The sequence below is a fragment of the Somniosus microcephalus genome, chromosome 22 (assembly GCF_052327205.1).
Source record: "Somniosus microcephalus isolate GS21.2 chromosome 22, FLI_Smic_1.0, whole genome shotgun sequence".
NCBI classification, from domain to species: Eukaryota; Metazoa; Chordata; class Chondrichthyes; order Squaliformes; family Somniosidae; genus Somniosus; species Somniosus microcephalus.
The window spans coordinates 54,027,805-54,041,665 of record NC_141008.1 but is presented as its reverse complement, the minus strand read 5'-3'; the positions used below and the strand labels follow the sequence as shown (position 1 = coordinate 54,041,665).

The 13,861-nt window shown below is 49.6% G+C and overlaps 1 protein-coding gene across 1 annotated transcript in view; it reads left to right on the top strand.

Annotated features, from left to right (window-relative positions):
- The first annotated feature begins 2,403 nt into the window (after positions 1–2,403).
- The window catches only part of LOC147102386 (aldehyde dehydrogenase family 3 member A2-like), a 32,403-nt gene continuing 20,945 nt past the window's right edge, over positions 2,404–13,861 (top strand). The window contains exons 1-2 of the mRNA XM_085964762.1: positions 2,404–2,651; positions 7,366–7,538. Coding sequence (XP_085820888.1) covers positions 7,377–7,538 — 162 coding nt within the window. The 5' untranslated portion in view covers positions 2,404–2,651; positions 7,366–7,376. The remainder of the gene's footprint in view (positions 2,652–7,365; positions 7,539–13,861) is intronic.

Sequence of the window (13,861 nt, the reverse complement as noted above, 5' to 3'; positions counted from 1 at the left end):
CCTTAACATATCACAAGTGATTCGATTCGATTCGAATCTGCTTGTACATAATTTCTTCACTTCACTTTCTTCACCCGTATCACAAAATCTTGCTGGACAGAATCGCACCGATTCATTGGCCCAGAATTGTGTTGATCTGCAGCATGACATTATTATGCTCAAGAGAATCACACTATATTCCGCGGTGTATTTATTGAGGGCACTGTGTCGTGTTGCACAAACACACATCCAGAGTATGTTGTTGTTCTGTACTGAACCACATTGATCTAGAGCACTATCAATGTATCGGGTACGGTAGCATAGTGATTATTATTTTTTTTAATATTGAACAATTTATTTAATGACATTACAGAGCCCAGGTCTCAGCTCTTTGTACAAAGTCACAAGCCATCATTCCCGACAAGGCAGGGGTCTCACTCACAATTATATAAACACTAGTACAGGTACTAAGCACAATAAACTTGATCCCAGTAGTCACTTTAATCGCTCTCTCCCAGAGTGAGTTTGTCAAACAGGTACTCTCCCATGCCATTCTCAGGGGTTCCCAGTCTCTTCAAGTTGGTGATGTGATCTCCAAGCTTCTTGATCATCTTCACTTGTTCATCTAAATAGTGAGTCTCCAGCATAGTGATTATTGTTAGTGGACAATTGAACCTGGAACCATGAATTCAAATCCCATCACTGGCAGCTGGGGAATTTAAATTCAGTTAATTAAATAAATCTGGAATAAAAAGCTAGTATCAGTAATGGTGACCATGAAACTAACTAGATGTTATAAAAACCCACCTGGTTCACTAATGGTCTTTGAGTATATTCAAGGCTGAAAGCGATAGATTTTTGGACTCATGGGGAATCAAGGGATATGAAGATCGGGCGGGAAAGTGGAGTTGAGGTCGATGATCAGCCTTAATCTTATTATGCAGGCTCGAGGGGCTGTATGGCCTACTCCTGCCCTTATTTCTTATGTTCTTATGTTCTTCAGGGAAGGGAATCTGCTGTCCTTACCCGGTCTGGCCTATATGTGACTCCAGACCCACAGCAATGTGGTTGACTCTTAACTGCCTTCTGAAATGGCCGAGCAAGAAACTCAGTTGTATATTGGGGAGCAGATGTGCAAACCCTCCGTACAGCAGCACTCGCCCTGGTGTACTCTACAGCGGAGTACTGCTCTCCGGCATGGCTATCACGACCACAGGTCAAATCCATTGATGTCCAGCTGAATTCTACTATGAGAATTATCACCAGTACGCTTTTATCGACACCAAGCTGCCCGTGCTTGCAAACATCGCATCAACACACCTACGCTGTGAATATGCAGTCTCCAGAGAACACAACCGCTACACCAGTAAAGACATGCCGATCCAGGCTGACTTGACCAACCTACCACCAACCTGTCTCAAATCCAGAGGGTTACTTTGGACCGTCGCCGAAGCCCTTCAGCGAGCTCACCTCAGTCTTGATGACCGATGGCGAAATGCTTGGAAGAACTGTGACATACAGAATGGATTCCTTATGGAGGACCCCACAGTACAACCTGAAGGATCAAACCTTCCTCGCAAACAGTGGACAACCATCAACTGCCTCAGAACCGGCCATGGTAGATGCTGCCACCTTCTCCATTGATGGAAGAATAAAGCATCCCCATCATGTGACTGCGGAGCTCCTAATCAGACCCTGGAGCACATCATTGAGCACTGCCCTCAGAGGAAATTCACAGGCAGCCTACAAGATATCCACGCTGTTACACTGGAAGCTTTGGCCTGGATATCTGACTTAGATATTGACATTTCATTTGCTTTGCTACTACCATACGAAAGAAGAAGAAGAAGAAGTTGTATAAGGTGGCTCACCACCACCTTCTCAGGGGAAATTAGGGATGGGCAATAAATGCTGGCCTTGCCAGTGATGCCCACATCCCATGAATGAATTTTAAAAAACGATGGAGGTGGTGCCTGGAAATCACATCGATCTCAAGCACTGACATGTGCCACACAGAACTGAAGCGACCTTTAGGAATGCTTTTGGCAAGGTTCCACATTGACCAATAATGAATAGGAAACCACACTGTGAAGCTGGACGGAAAATTAGCTTTAAAACAAAAAGAAAAGCAGAGGCAGCGACCATAAATGAGATAAGCACATGAGGGAAAAGGTAATAGAAGGATATTCTGATAGGGTGAGATGAAGAGGGGTGGGAGTGGGAGGAGGCGCCTGTGGAGCAGAAACGCTGGCATAGACCTGATGGGCCGAATGGCCTGTTCGTCAGCTTGACTTTAAATTCTGGTCAGTTAAAAAAATGCTGTTGAGAAGAGGTGGGGGGGAGGGGGATAATTTAAATAACTTTCAGGAGTGAAAACAAAGTTATTGCAACAGGAAGGAGGAGCCCTGCAAGAAAAAAGATCGCATTTTGAGTTGGCTGCTGGTTTGTCCCTCTCCGGCTGCCGCTGCTCTGCACTTTATTTGTTGCCGAAGGCGATTTAAAACGACAACAATCGCAGCGGAATCAGCCCAGGAAAGCGGCACAGCGGGACCTGCGCTGCCCGGGAGCCCCGGGCTTCTCTGGTTGTTGCTGACAACTTCTGATCTTTTCCCCCAGGACTGTAAGGGGCCTCTTCTTTCCCCCACTTCCGTCTTTGATTCATTGTGAGACGTGTAAGTATCATTTTATCAACTGTCTTGGGAGGGTGTTATTGCAATTAGTTGTTCAGTGAGGTCTTGTCATGGATTGTACCCAATTCCACCCCACTCAACTCCACCCCATCCAACTCAACTCCACCCCACTCAATTCCACCCCATCCAACTCCACCCCACTCAACTCCACCCCATCCAACTCAACTCCACCCCACTCAATTCCACCCCATCCAACTCCACCCCACTCAACTCCACTCCATCCAACTCCACTCCACCCCATCCAACTCCACCCCACCCAACTCCACTCCACCCCACTCAACTCCACTCCACCCCACTCAACTCCACCCCATCCAACTCCACTCCACCCCACTCAACTCCACTCCACCCCACTCAACTCCACTCCACCCCACTCAACTCCACCCCATCCAACTCCACTCCACCCCACTCAACTCCACTCCACCCCATCCAACTCCACTCCACCCAACTCCACTCCACCCCACTCAACTCCACCCCATCCAACTCCACTCCACCCCACTCAACTCCACTCCACCCCATCCAACTCCACTCCACCCCACTCAACTCCACTCAACTCCACTCCACCCCATCCAACTCCACCCCATCCAACTCAACTCCACCCCATCCAACTCCACTCCACCCCACTCAACTCCACCCCATCCAACTCCACTCCACCCCACTCAACTCCACCCCATCCAACTCAACTCCACCCCATCCAACTCCACTCCACCCCACTCAACTCCACCCCATCCAACTCCACTCCACCCCATCCAACTCAACTCCACTCCACCCCACTCAACTCCACTCCATCCAACTCCACTCCACCCCATCCAACTCAACTCCACTCCACCCCACTCAACTCCACTCCACCCCACTCAACTCCACCCCATCCAACTCCACTCCACTCCACCCCACTCAACTCCACCCCACCCCATCCCGCCCTGCTCCGGCCAACCCCATCCCATCCCGCCCCGCTCCGCCCAGCCCACCTCATCCCGCCCCGCTCCGCCCAGCCCAGCCCACCTCATCCCGCCCCGCTCCGCCCAGCCCAGCCCACCTCATCCCGCCCCGCTCCGCCCAGCCCAGCCCACCTCATCCCGCCCCGCTCCGCCCAGCCCACCTCATCCCGCCCCGCTCCGCCCAGCCCACCTCATCCCGCCCCGCTCCGCCCACCTCATCCCGCCCCGCCCCGCCCCGCCCACCTCATCCCGCCCCGCCCCGCTCCGCCCACCTCATCCCGCCCCGCTCCGCCCACCTCATCCCGCCCCGCTCCGCCCACCTCATCCCGCCCCGCTCCGCCCACCTCATCCCGCCCCGCTCCGCCCACCTCATCCCGCCCCGCTCCGCCCACCTCATCCCGCCCCGCTCCGCCCACCTCATCCCGCCCCGCCCAGCCCACCTCGCCCAGTCCACCTCATCCCGCCCCGCCCAGTCCACCTCATCCCGCCCCGCCCAGCCCACCTCATCCCGCCCCGCCCAGCCCACCTCATCCCGCCCCGCCCAGCCCACCTCATCCCGCCCCGCCCAGCCCACCTCATCCCGCCCCGCTCCGCCCAGCCCACCTCATCCCGCCCCGCCCAGCCCACCTCATCCCGCCCCGCTCCGCCCAGCCCACCTCATCCCGCCCCGCTCCGCCCAGCCCACCTCATCCCGCCCAGCCCCGCCCAGCCCGCCTCCGCCCAGCCCCGCTCATCCCGCCTCCGCCCCCGCCCAGCCCACCTCATCCCGCTCCGCCCCGCCCACCTCATCCCGCCCCGCCCCGCCCACCTCATCCCGCCCCGCCCCGGCCCACCTCATCCCGCCCCGCCCCGGCCCACCTCATCCCGCCCCGCTCCGGCCAACCTCATCCCGCCCCGCTCCGGCCAACCTCATCCTGCCCCGCTCCACCTTCTTGGGGGGGGGGGGTGGGGTGTGTGTGGGGTCGGGGGGGGTGGTGTGTGGGGACGGGGGGGAGGTCGGGGGGAGATCCGGGGGGGGTGGGGTCGGGGGGAGACCCGGGGGGGTGGGGTGGGGTCGGGGGGACATCCGGGGGGGGGGGGAGATCCGGGGGGCGGGGTGGGGAGATCCGGGGGGAGATCCGGGGGGGGGGGGGGGGGTAGAGACAGGGGGAGATCCGGGGGGGGGGTGGTGGGGACGGGGTGCGACCACAATTTCAAGTAAAAAAGGCCAGATCTAGTTTAGATGTCAGGAGGTGGTTCTTTACCCAGTGAATAGTGCAGCTCTGGAACAGACTGCCAGCTCGTTCAGTGAACACTGATTCACTGAATTCCTTCAAACGAGAGCTGGATCTGTTCTGGCTGGGGCGGAGATCACCTGTTGCGAAAAGTAAGCACTTTGGCCCTGATTAATGTTATACAGTGATGATCTAGGCTAGTTTTGATTGCCTAATGGGTTTAAGAGCAATTATCCAGATTTTTATTTCCCGGTAATTGATGTGGTTCTTTCTGTGTTTGCCACTCCTAGGAGATTAGATGGCTTTCGCCTGGGGTGTGTGTGTGTATATTATGATCCATAAGGCATCGCAGTTGTGTGCCACAGGCTGGATGTGACAGTGGGTATTTTACTGTCCATCATTACTCTTGCGTTCAACGATGAGATGAAACATCTGTTCCTGCTTTCTACCTTCTCACACTAGCTTTTTGCCTTAAGTTCCCGTGCACTCATCGATTCACAGGAAGTGCCGTGTTCGATGTTTCTTTTCCTGCATTTCATGCCTTGTTCGAACACCTTTATCATCCAGCGCGTACTTTTGTGTAGCCCGCCAGCCCCTTATCCTTGAGAACCAGGCCAGCTCCGACGGTTCCTCCTTCATCATTATCTCTATCTTTTGAGTCTTTGCATCTTTTCCTGGCTCTCTTGTAACAGTGTCCCTTTGTTCTAATGAATCTTGATTTGGAAATTATATTGTCCTGTTAACAGATAAGAGCTAATAATAATCATTAGCATTTCTGCACTATCACCTAACTACTGTTGAACTTTTGCACTCCTACAGAATCTCTGCTGCCCCCCCCCCCCCCACCAGAGGCAATAATTTCGCTCTATTAAATCCTTTAATCATCTGAAACCCCTCAATTAGATCACCCTTTAATCTTCTATACTCACACTTGCATCATCCAAGTGTCCTGCTCCTGACTGATGGGGTGATGCTCGGCTGTGATACCCACCCCAGCCTGCCCACGCTCGTTGCCTAGACGCGGACTAGGAGGAAGTGCTGGTTAGTGGCTGTAGAGCCATGGGCCAGTGCAAAACAACCGTTTCAGGAGAGAAGTGGTTGGAAATTGAGGGGGTGAGGTTACAAGAAAAGTCATTGCGATAACTTCAAGATCACCTGCTTAAACTAAGTTGCGTCATTAATGTCGCTTTAAGTGAAGTTAATGTATCCTGTGTTCTCATCTCCGAGCTAGGACAGTAAGATACCTATATTTTATAAGTTTGTTGAGATGTCTGCGAAGGTTGATAAGTTATCTTTCCACATTTTCTATTAGTAACTAAATGTTTTCAAGGGTAGGAATGTGTTTGTTGGTTCACCGACACTCTGCAACAGAACGGTAGGAATTGGGTTTGTTCTTTCAAAGATGGAGATGTGTTGGGGCACCGACTCTCTGGTAGGAATTGGAGGTCTGGTTCCCATCCTTGAGTTGGGAGAGAAAATTGGAGGGAGAGTTGCTCAGAGTGCCCCAGCCCACCTACAGTCGGCCATTTATATTGTGGTGTGTCAGCAGAGGCTTGGGAGCAGATTGTCTGGGGCCCCGTTGACTTGGTCATTGGTTAATGGAGAAGGACCTGAAGGGGAAGAAAAATATTTGTAAAATGGAGCCATAACTATTGAGACTGTGAACCTTTTTAAAAAGGGATCTGGAAATTGGGAAGAAGAGGTGGTGTGTGGAGAAGAAACTTGGTTTATGCTGTTGGGGGAGAAAGAGAGATTTGTCCCTGATTGCCTGTCTTATGATGGTCTTTGTTGTTGATAAATTGCACCAAATGAATCTTACAGGATTGTTTACTGAGCTTCACCATGGATCCGGTTGAATTTTCTGGACTTGGTTGGAGAAGAAGGTTTGATGATGATGTTGGGATTGGAAGTGAGAGAATGCTGAGCGTCAATTCAAATAGGTTAAGAAGGAGGAGTAGAGTGCAGATGGCTGATATGATTGTGGAAGCTCTCAATGAAAAGATCAAGGGAAGGCTAGAGGTTGTTGGTTGGGGGAAGGTTCCAGGAGGTGTGAGAAGGCTGGAGATGGGAGAAAGGGTCAGATTTACAGAGGTGGGTGTGAGGAAGAGCTTTCTTGCTGAAAAAAGAGGCACAGAAGTGGAGGCAGTGACGGAGGAAGAGCTCGGAATCGTGTTGAGCTCGGAATTCCTTCGGGTGAGGGTATATGGTTATGGTGAAGGGTTAGAGTTCAAATGTTAACCTCTCGTTGCTCTTCACAGATACTGACTGATCAATTGTGAATTTCCAGCATTTCCTGTTTTAGTTACAGCCCTTATCCAAATATGGTCCTCATTTATTGCTTTATAACATGGCCCAGCATTACCTACATCACCTATTTTATATAGTGTTGCCACTTCCTGAATCACCAACCAAAATGACACCCTAACCGAGATGTCCAAACGCAACAACATTTAAATACACAACAGGTCCTCTCTCTCATTTTTTTTCATCTTGGCACTGTTCCGTGCCAGTGGAGATAACTTACCATTGCTTTATGTTCCTTGGCAGGTTGGCACATCATGGAGCAAATTAAGCTTGCTGTAGACGGTGCGAGAGCCGCCTACAATCTGGGGAAAACCCGGCCATTGGAATTCCGGGTTCAGCAGCTAAAGGCGCTGGAGAGAATGCTCACCGTGAAAAAGGATGAATTCTTACTGGCGCTCAAAAAGGACTTGCACAAGGTTTGAAACAAATCTCTTAATATGCGATCAGTGTCTTAACCAGGGTCCACATCCCCCCACACGGTCTTAACCTGCAATGCCGTGATTATTTAACGTGTATCTGTCCATCCTTAAAATGTGTTTAATTTCTTCTCGTGTTCTGAAGTCTGGCCCTGTCTGTGTTGTTGCTGTTTTCAGATCTTCTGTAGTAACAGAATGCCAAGATGTAGAGAAGGAAAAGGGGATGTGTATCTGTCGGTTGAGCCTCTACTGTTGTCTTGGGCTGCTCTCAACGTCAGTGCTATAGTTGCTGGCACCTTGATTGACGAGACTCCCAAAACAAGCGCTCTTCTTGGAGCTCCGACACGGCAAGAGAGCCCCAGGTGGGCAGAGAAAACGCTTCAAGGACACCCTCAAAGCCTCCTCGAAAAAGTGCAACATCCCCACCGACACCTGGGAATCCCTGGCCCAAGACCGCACAAAGTTGAGGAGAAGCATCCAGGAAGGTGTCGAACACCAAGTCTCTTCGCTGGGAGCAAGTGGAAGCCAAGCGCAAACAGCAGAAGGAGCGCACGTCAACCCAAGCACCCCGCCCACCCGCCCCTTCAACCACTGTCTGCCCCACCTGTGACCGAGACTGTAGGTCCCGCATTGGACTCATCAGTCACCCAAGAACTCATTTTTAACATGGAAGCGAGTCATCCTCGGTTCCGAGGGACTGCCTAAGAAGAGAAGAAGGATTGCCTGATCTTTTACTTGACAGAGACTGCTGATTGGAACACATAATGAGGGAACCACTGGGATGGCAGACAGCAAGGGTATTACTGGGAACAAGGGCATCAAAGGTGGAGGTGAGGGAGTGATTCAGCAGGAGGACAATTGCAGGAGTATCGTGATGAATTGGAAGTTTGAAAGCGCAATTGAGTGACTTGGGGCAGAGGTTTTCCTGGGGTAGAGGAAGTGGATAAGGAAAATTGAGATTGAAATCATTGAGAAAGGAGGGAAGATCTCTTGGTGGCAAACTCAGCGTTCCTAAGGGTTTGGGTAGTCAAAACTGGTTATTAGGGGGATACCACGCACCTCCCTCATAATGTGGGGCCGCCGGTGGTGGTGGGGGTGGCAATGGTTCCTGTGTGTACTGGCCGCCGTTCCAACATTCCTGTTGATGTTGCCAGGCCTGATCATCCTGAATGTAACCCCCTCTTCCCCTATATCCGCCACGTCCTCTAAAACCTCCCCTGCCCCTGCCTCTCTGGCCTGGATTAAAAAACGGTCTTGCCCCTGGAACTGACCATACATTTTGTGGTCGGGACGGGCAATTCCTGTGCCGATGATGAGGACTACCACAAGTGAAACATCCAGAGTAGGCTGGGGAAACCCATGTCGCATTCGTCTGGGGGGCCCTGTTGCTTGGGAACCTGGGCAAACATTGTCTCTTTATTCTCTCCCTTACTGTTTTTCTCTTTTCCCAAACTTTCTTCAACCTGTACAAGCTGTTTATGGGTTGCATTTGTAGTTCTCTCCTCCCAATTTTCAGTGGTTAATTTATAGGCAGAGGCAATTTCAGGTTTAAGGCAAGATAGAATCAAGGCATTATACTGAGGAGAGTTTTCGTCTTCATCAAAATCGGCATCTCCTGAGTACTTGCTATAGACCTGAGAGAATCGCTGAACAAAGTCCTCTACCCATTCCTCTTTCTTCTGTTTAGTATTTATTATTTTAGAATAGTTAATCTTCATCTTCAATCCATCCCTAAATGCACCTCCCAAATAATCAATTCTCTGTCAGTCTGTAACCGCGCTTGTTGGATGACTTATTTCAAAGTCTGTCCATGAGGTGTCTCCTAATTCCGTCTTAACAGCATTAAATTGTGGTCTAGTTAGGCAATGTGCGATCAAGTCCCACATATCTTTTGCATTTCCCTGATAAGCTACAACCGTTTGTTGTAACCAATCCCATGTTCTTTCTGCTCCCTTGGTTTCTAAATTTGGGCAGTCCTTTCTGAGAGCACACAATTCTCCTGGTGACCATGGTTTATACATTTCTACCGTACGCCCTAATCCATCGGGGAATTCCCTAATGGGGACCATTGTAGGGTCTCCGTGTCCTCGGGACCGTCCTCGTGGTGTCGCTGGGGACCCGTGGTTAGGAGTACCAATTAGGGTTCCACCAGTAGGGGCCATTTGAGCTCCTAAGGGTGTCAAGGGAGGAGCAGGATTGGTGGAATCATTAGGGTCCGTATAATGCGAGGGATCGTATTGTGGAGATCCAGGGGAAAGATTGACTCCTGGAGCTAATGCTGTAGGAGTTACATAGGGCGAAAATTGTGGGACCAAAGGGGAACTAACATCTAGGGGAGCATGCCGCTGTGGGGCCACATGAGGGTTAGACCCTAAATTCTGAGAGTTTAAGTAGGGGGTGGATTGAACTTGTGATAATGGGGGAAATGGAAGTGGTTGCCGAAGTGACTGCTCCGACAGTGACTGTGCTGGTGAAGATGGTTGGAGTTGCTGTTGTTGCCGAGACTGAGCTGAAGCCAATAATCCCCCCAATTTTACCAACGTTTGAGTGAGAATTTCATCAGCCTCTGATGCTTCATCGTATGGCAGTTGTTCAAAAGCTTGTTTCATAGTTAACATATCCTGCTTTACTTTACCCGCAGTTGCCTTCGCGTCTTTAGCCGATTTCTCAGCCATCGGGTACATTCCTTCCTTTCGATCTTTTATACCCTTTTCTAATTTATGTTTTTCACGATCTTGTTTCAGTTTTAAATTGTCGGCTTTACATTCTGCTTTAAGCCTGTCTAGGGATTTTTGCACACCAAATTCATCTTGCAATAATATTCCTTTTGCTTGGGCATTACTTTGCCATGAGGCACATTGGGACTGTTGGACCCGATCATTGGATTCTTTTGACCATTTTGCCAATACGTCCCATTCTTTTTGATTCAATTTCGGCACCTGGCTTCTGAGCTCGACTTGTTGTTTCTGTATTATTTCCAGATTAAAGGTACCTGTTTGTGGCCAGCCTGCCTTCCCTTTAGCCCATTTCTTACAATATTTAGTCACTAATTTTTCTTCGATCTTATTTTGTTCAATTATTATATCTAACGGAGTTTTCGGACCCCTGATCTCCGTCAATTTACTATTTCCTGCCCCCATTTTCCAATTTTTGCACGTACTTGATTTTTTTTCCCCCAATTTTTTTGTACGTACTTGATTTAACCGGTTTAATGCGCTTAACCCTTTCCCCATTTTATGGGACTCGCACCCAAAGGAATATAACCTCTTTCCCCTAACACTTTATGGGACTTTCACCCAAAGGAATATAACCTCTTTAACCCAACACTTTATGGGACTTTCACCCAAAGGAATATAACCTCTTTAACCTAACATATCTGACTTTGAGAAAGTGTGATCACTCGAATTCTTACCTAAAGGATTCCGTCGGCACAAGGCCAGGATCACCAGCGAATGCGCTAAGTCACTTCGTAACAGACAGAGCAAAAAGGTAAAAATCTTACCTGTGGCCACTGATTTGCTCAATCGTCCGAAAGCGACTCGTCAGCCTAGACCGCTGTGATTCAGACCGAAGTGCTTTGGAATCCCATCATCGTCACCAGAATTGTTAACCCCTCGCTTCTGTGAGGAAGATCTACCCCTAACTTGGGGGGTCAGGGTTCGCTGCTTTAGGAGACTAAACACGCCGGTCAGTCTATCACTTTCTCAGTAATACACAAAGTCAGAAACTGTAAAATAAGTAAAGTTTTATTAAGGTACCTGGACTTCACTCTGAGAAACCCTTTGTGTCTACACACAAGTATGCCTCCCAAAGAGTGAGCCCCGAGACTCACGGGGCTACAATATTTATACATTTTCATAAATTGCAAGTCATGTGAAAACAGAAAACTAGGCGATCACGCGCTCCACGAGTCACTTTTTTACAGAGTTTTGCTTAAGTTTCACATTTAACTTTCAACAAATAGTGACCATGAGACTGCTACAGTTATCTTATGTCTCCTTGAGTGTGGTTAGGGAGTAGAACATGCTGCTCCTTCTGTTCCTTCTTATCTACTTCTACTGCATTCCCATAGTCCTGCATCAGTTTTTTTACATTTAAACTTTTAACCCATGTCAACTAGTCCATCATGCCTTGCAAGGCATTTGTAAGGCACTATGTGATTTGCTTAGCTTATCAGGGGGAGATGATGGTCGACCAGTAAGGTCTTCAGTTTTGTCCCTGGTTTGTGTTGAATTAGCTGAACACAGCCGTGGTGGCAGTAGAAGAGATACAACTACCTTCAGTGCCTCTGACCTAACCAGAGGGGACAAACAGTCAGTCAGCTAGGGTTTCCATTCTTGGTCACTATATGGTGGCTGTTGCTGGAAATTGTGCATCTATGGACATCAGGTGAGGACCCAATGAGGCTTGGCCATGCTCCACCTCCCCCTGCTACTTCATGGGTCAAACAACCTGACCACAGTTACTGTCTCGGCTCCGGTGAACAATGGGTATTTGGATGAGGTACTGAAAGGTAGCCAGTGCCTGAGGAACTGTACTGAAAGGTAGCCAGTGCCTGAGGAACTGTACTGCACCATCTCTCCCTCCTTCCTATCTGGATGCGTTGGGAATTGTATATAGAAACATAGAAGATAGGAGCAGAAGTAGGCCATTCGGCCCCTCGAGCCTGCTCCGCCATTCAATGAGATCATGGCTGATCATCCAAATTCAGTACCCTGTCCCTGCCTTCTCTCCATATCCCTTGATCCCTTTAGCCTTAAGAAATATATCTAACTCCTTCTTGAATATATTTAATGAATTGGCCTCAACTGCCTTCTGTGGTAGAGAACTCCACAGGTTCACCACTCTCTGGGTGAAGAAATTCCTCCTCATCTCTGTCCTAAGTGGCTTACCCCTTATCCTTCGACTGTGACCCCTGGTTCTGGACTCCCCGGCCATTGGGAACATCCTTCCTGCATCTAGTCTGTCTAGTCCTGTTAGAATTTTATAAGTTTCAATGAGATCCCCTCTCATTCTTCTAAACTCCAGCGAGCATAAGCCCAATCAACCCAATCTCTCCTCGTACGTCATTCCTGCTATCTCAGGTATCAGCCTGGTGAATCTTCGCTGCACTCCCTCCATGGCAAGAACATCCTTCCTCAGATAAGGTGACAAAACTGCGCGTAATACTCAAGGTGTGGTCTCACCACGGCCCTGTACAACTGCAGCAAGACATCCTTGTTCCTGTACTCGAACCCTTTCGCTACGAAGGCCAAAATACCATTTGCCTTCTTAAACGCCTGCTGCACCTGCATGCTTACCTTCAGCGATTCATGCACAAGGACACCCAGGTCTCGTTGCACTTCCCCTTCTCCCAATCTATTGCCATTCAGATTCTTCTTATCGTGTTCATGGACAGTCTATACATAGCCCAGCCAGAACTGGACACATTTTTGCGCCTTGTTGTTGAATTCGGCAAGATCTGCAACAGTGCAGGGTTCCTCTAATGATGGACATTGCAGGAGATGTTGCATAGTCTGTGCCTCAGTTCCACATTCACAAGTTGTCGGGCTGGTTGAATATCCCCATTTGCTTAGTGACACCTTTGAGCAACCTACACCGGTCCTAAGTCTGTTAAGGCATTTCCAGGTTGCCCAGTTGCAATTAGCTCCTGGGGGAAGGCTTTCATCAAGTAAAATTTCCATCACTGGGGGTTGTTCAAGACTGGCGAGCCGGTCTTTCCACAAGGCGATGCGGGCTTCAGATGAGGTTGATTGTAATGGAACAACACTGTTCATGAAGCTCTTTCTTGACTTTAGGCAGCTGGGTGTAGGTGTATGACAATGCAGAGGTTGTCTCTCATCTGATGTTTGACGGAGTTGTTCTTTCTTGCTGGCTACCATTCTTATATCAGGGGGAGCGTTACCCGCCAGGATATATAGGCTGTTGGTGTTTGTTGGTTTTAAGCAACCTGTGATAAATCGGCAGCTTGCAGTCAGAACGGCATCCATCTTCTTGGCATGAGTAGACCTTTCCCATGCAGGGCCGGCGTATTTGGCAGTGGAATAGCAAAGAGCAAGTGCACTGGTTCGCAATGTTTTCGGGCTTGTTCCCCATCTTGTGTTAGTGAGCTTATTCAGGATGTTGTTTCGTAAGCTCACTTTTTTGCCTTTGTCTTCTCGATGTGGTTCTTGAAGGTGAGGCATCGGTCAAGAGTGACTCCTAAGTAGATAGGGTGCTCGCAATGCGTCAGTGTTGCTCCACACCAGGTTACTTTCAGCTGGTGTTTGGCTTCATGGTTTCTGAGGTGGAATGCACAAACTTGCGTCTTTGATGGGTTTGCG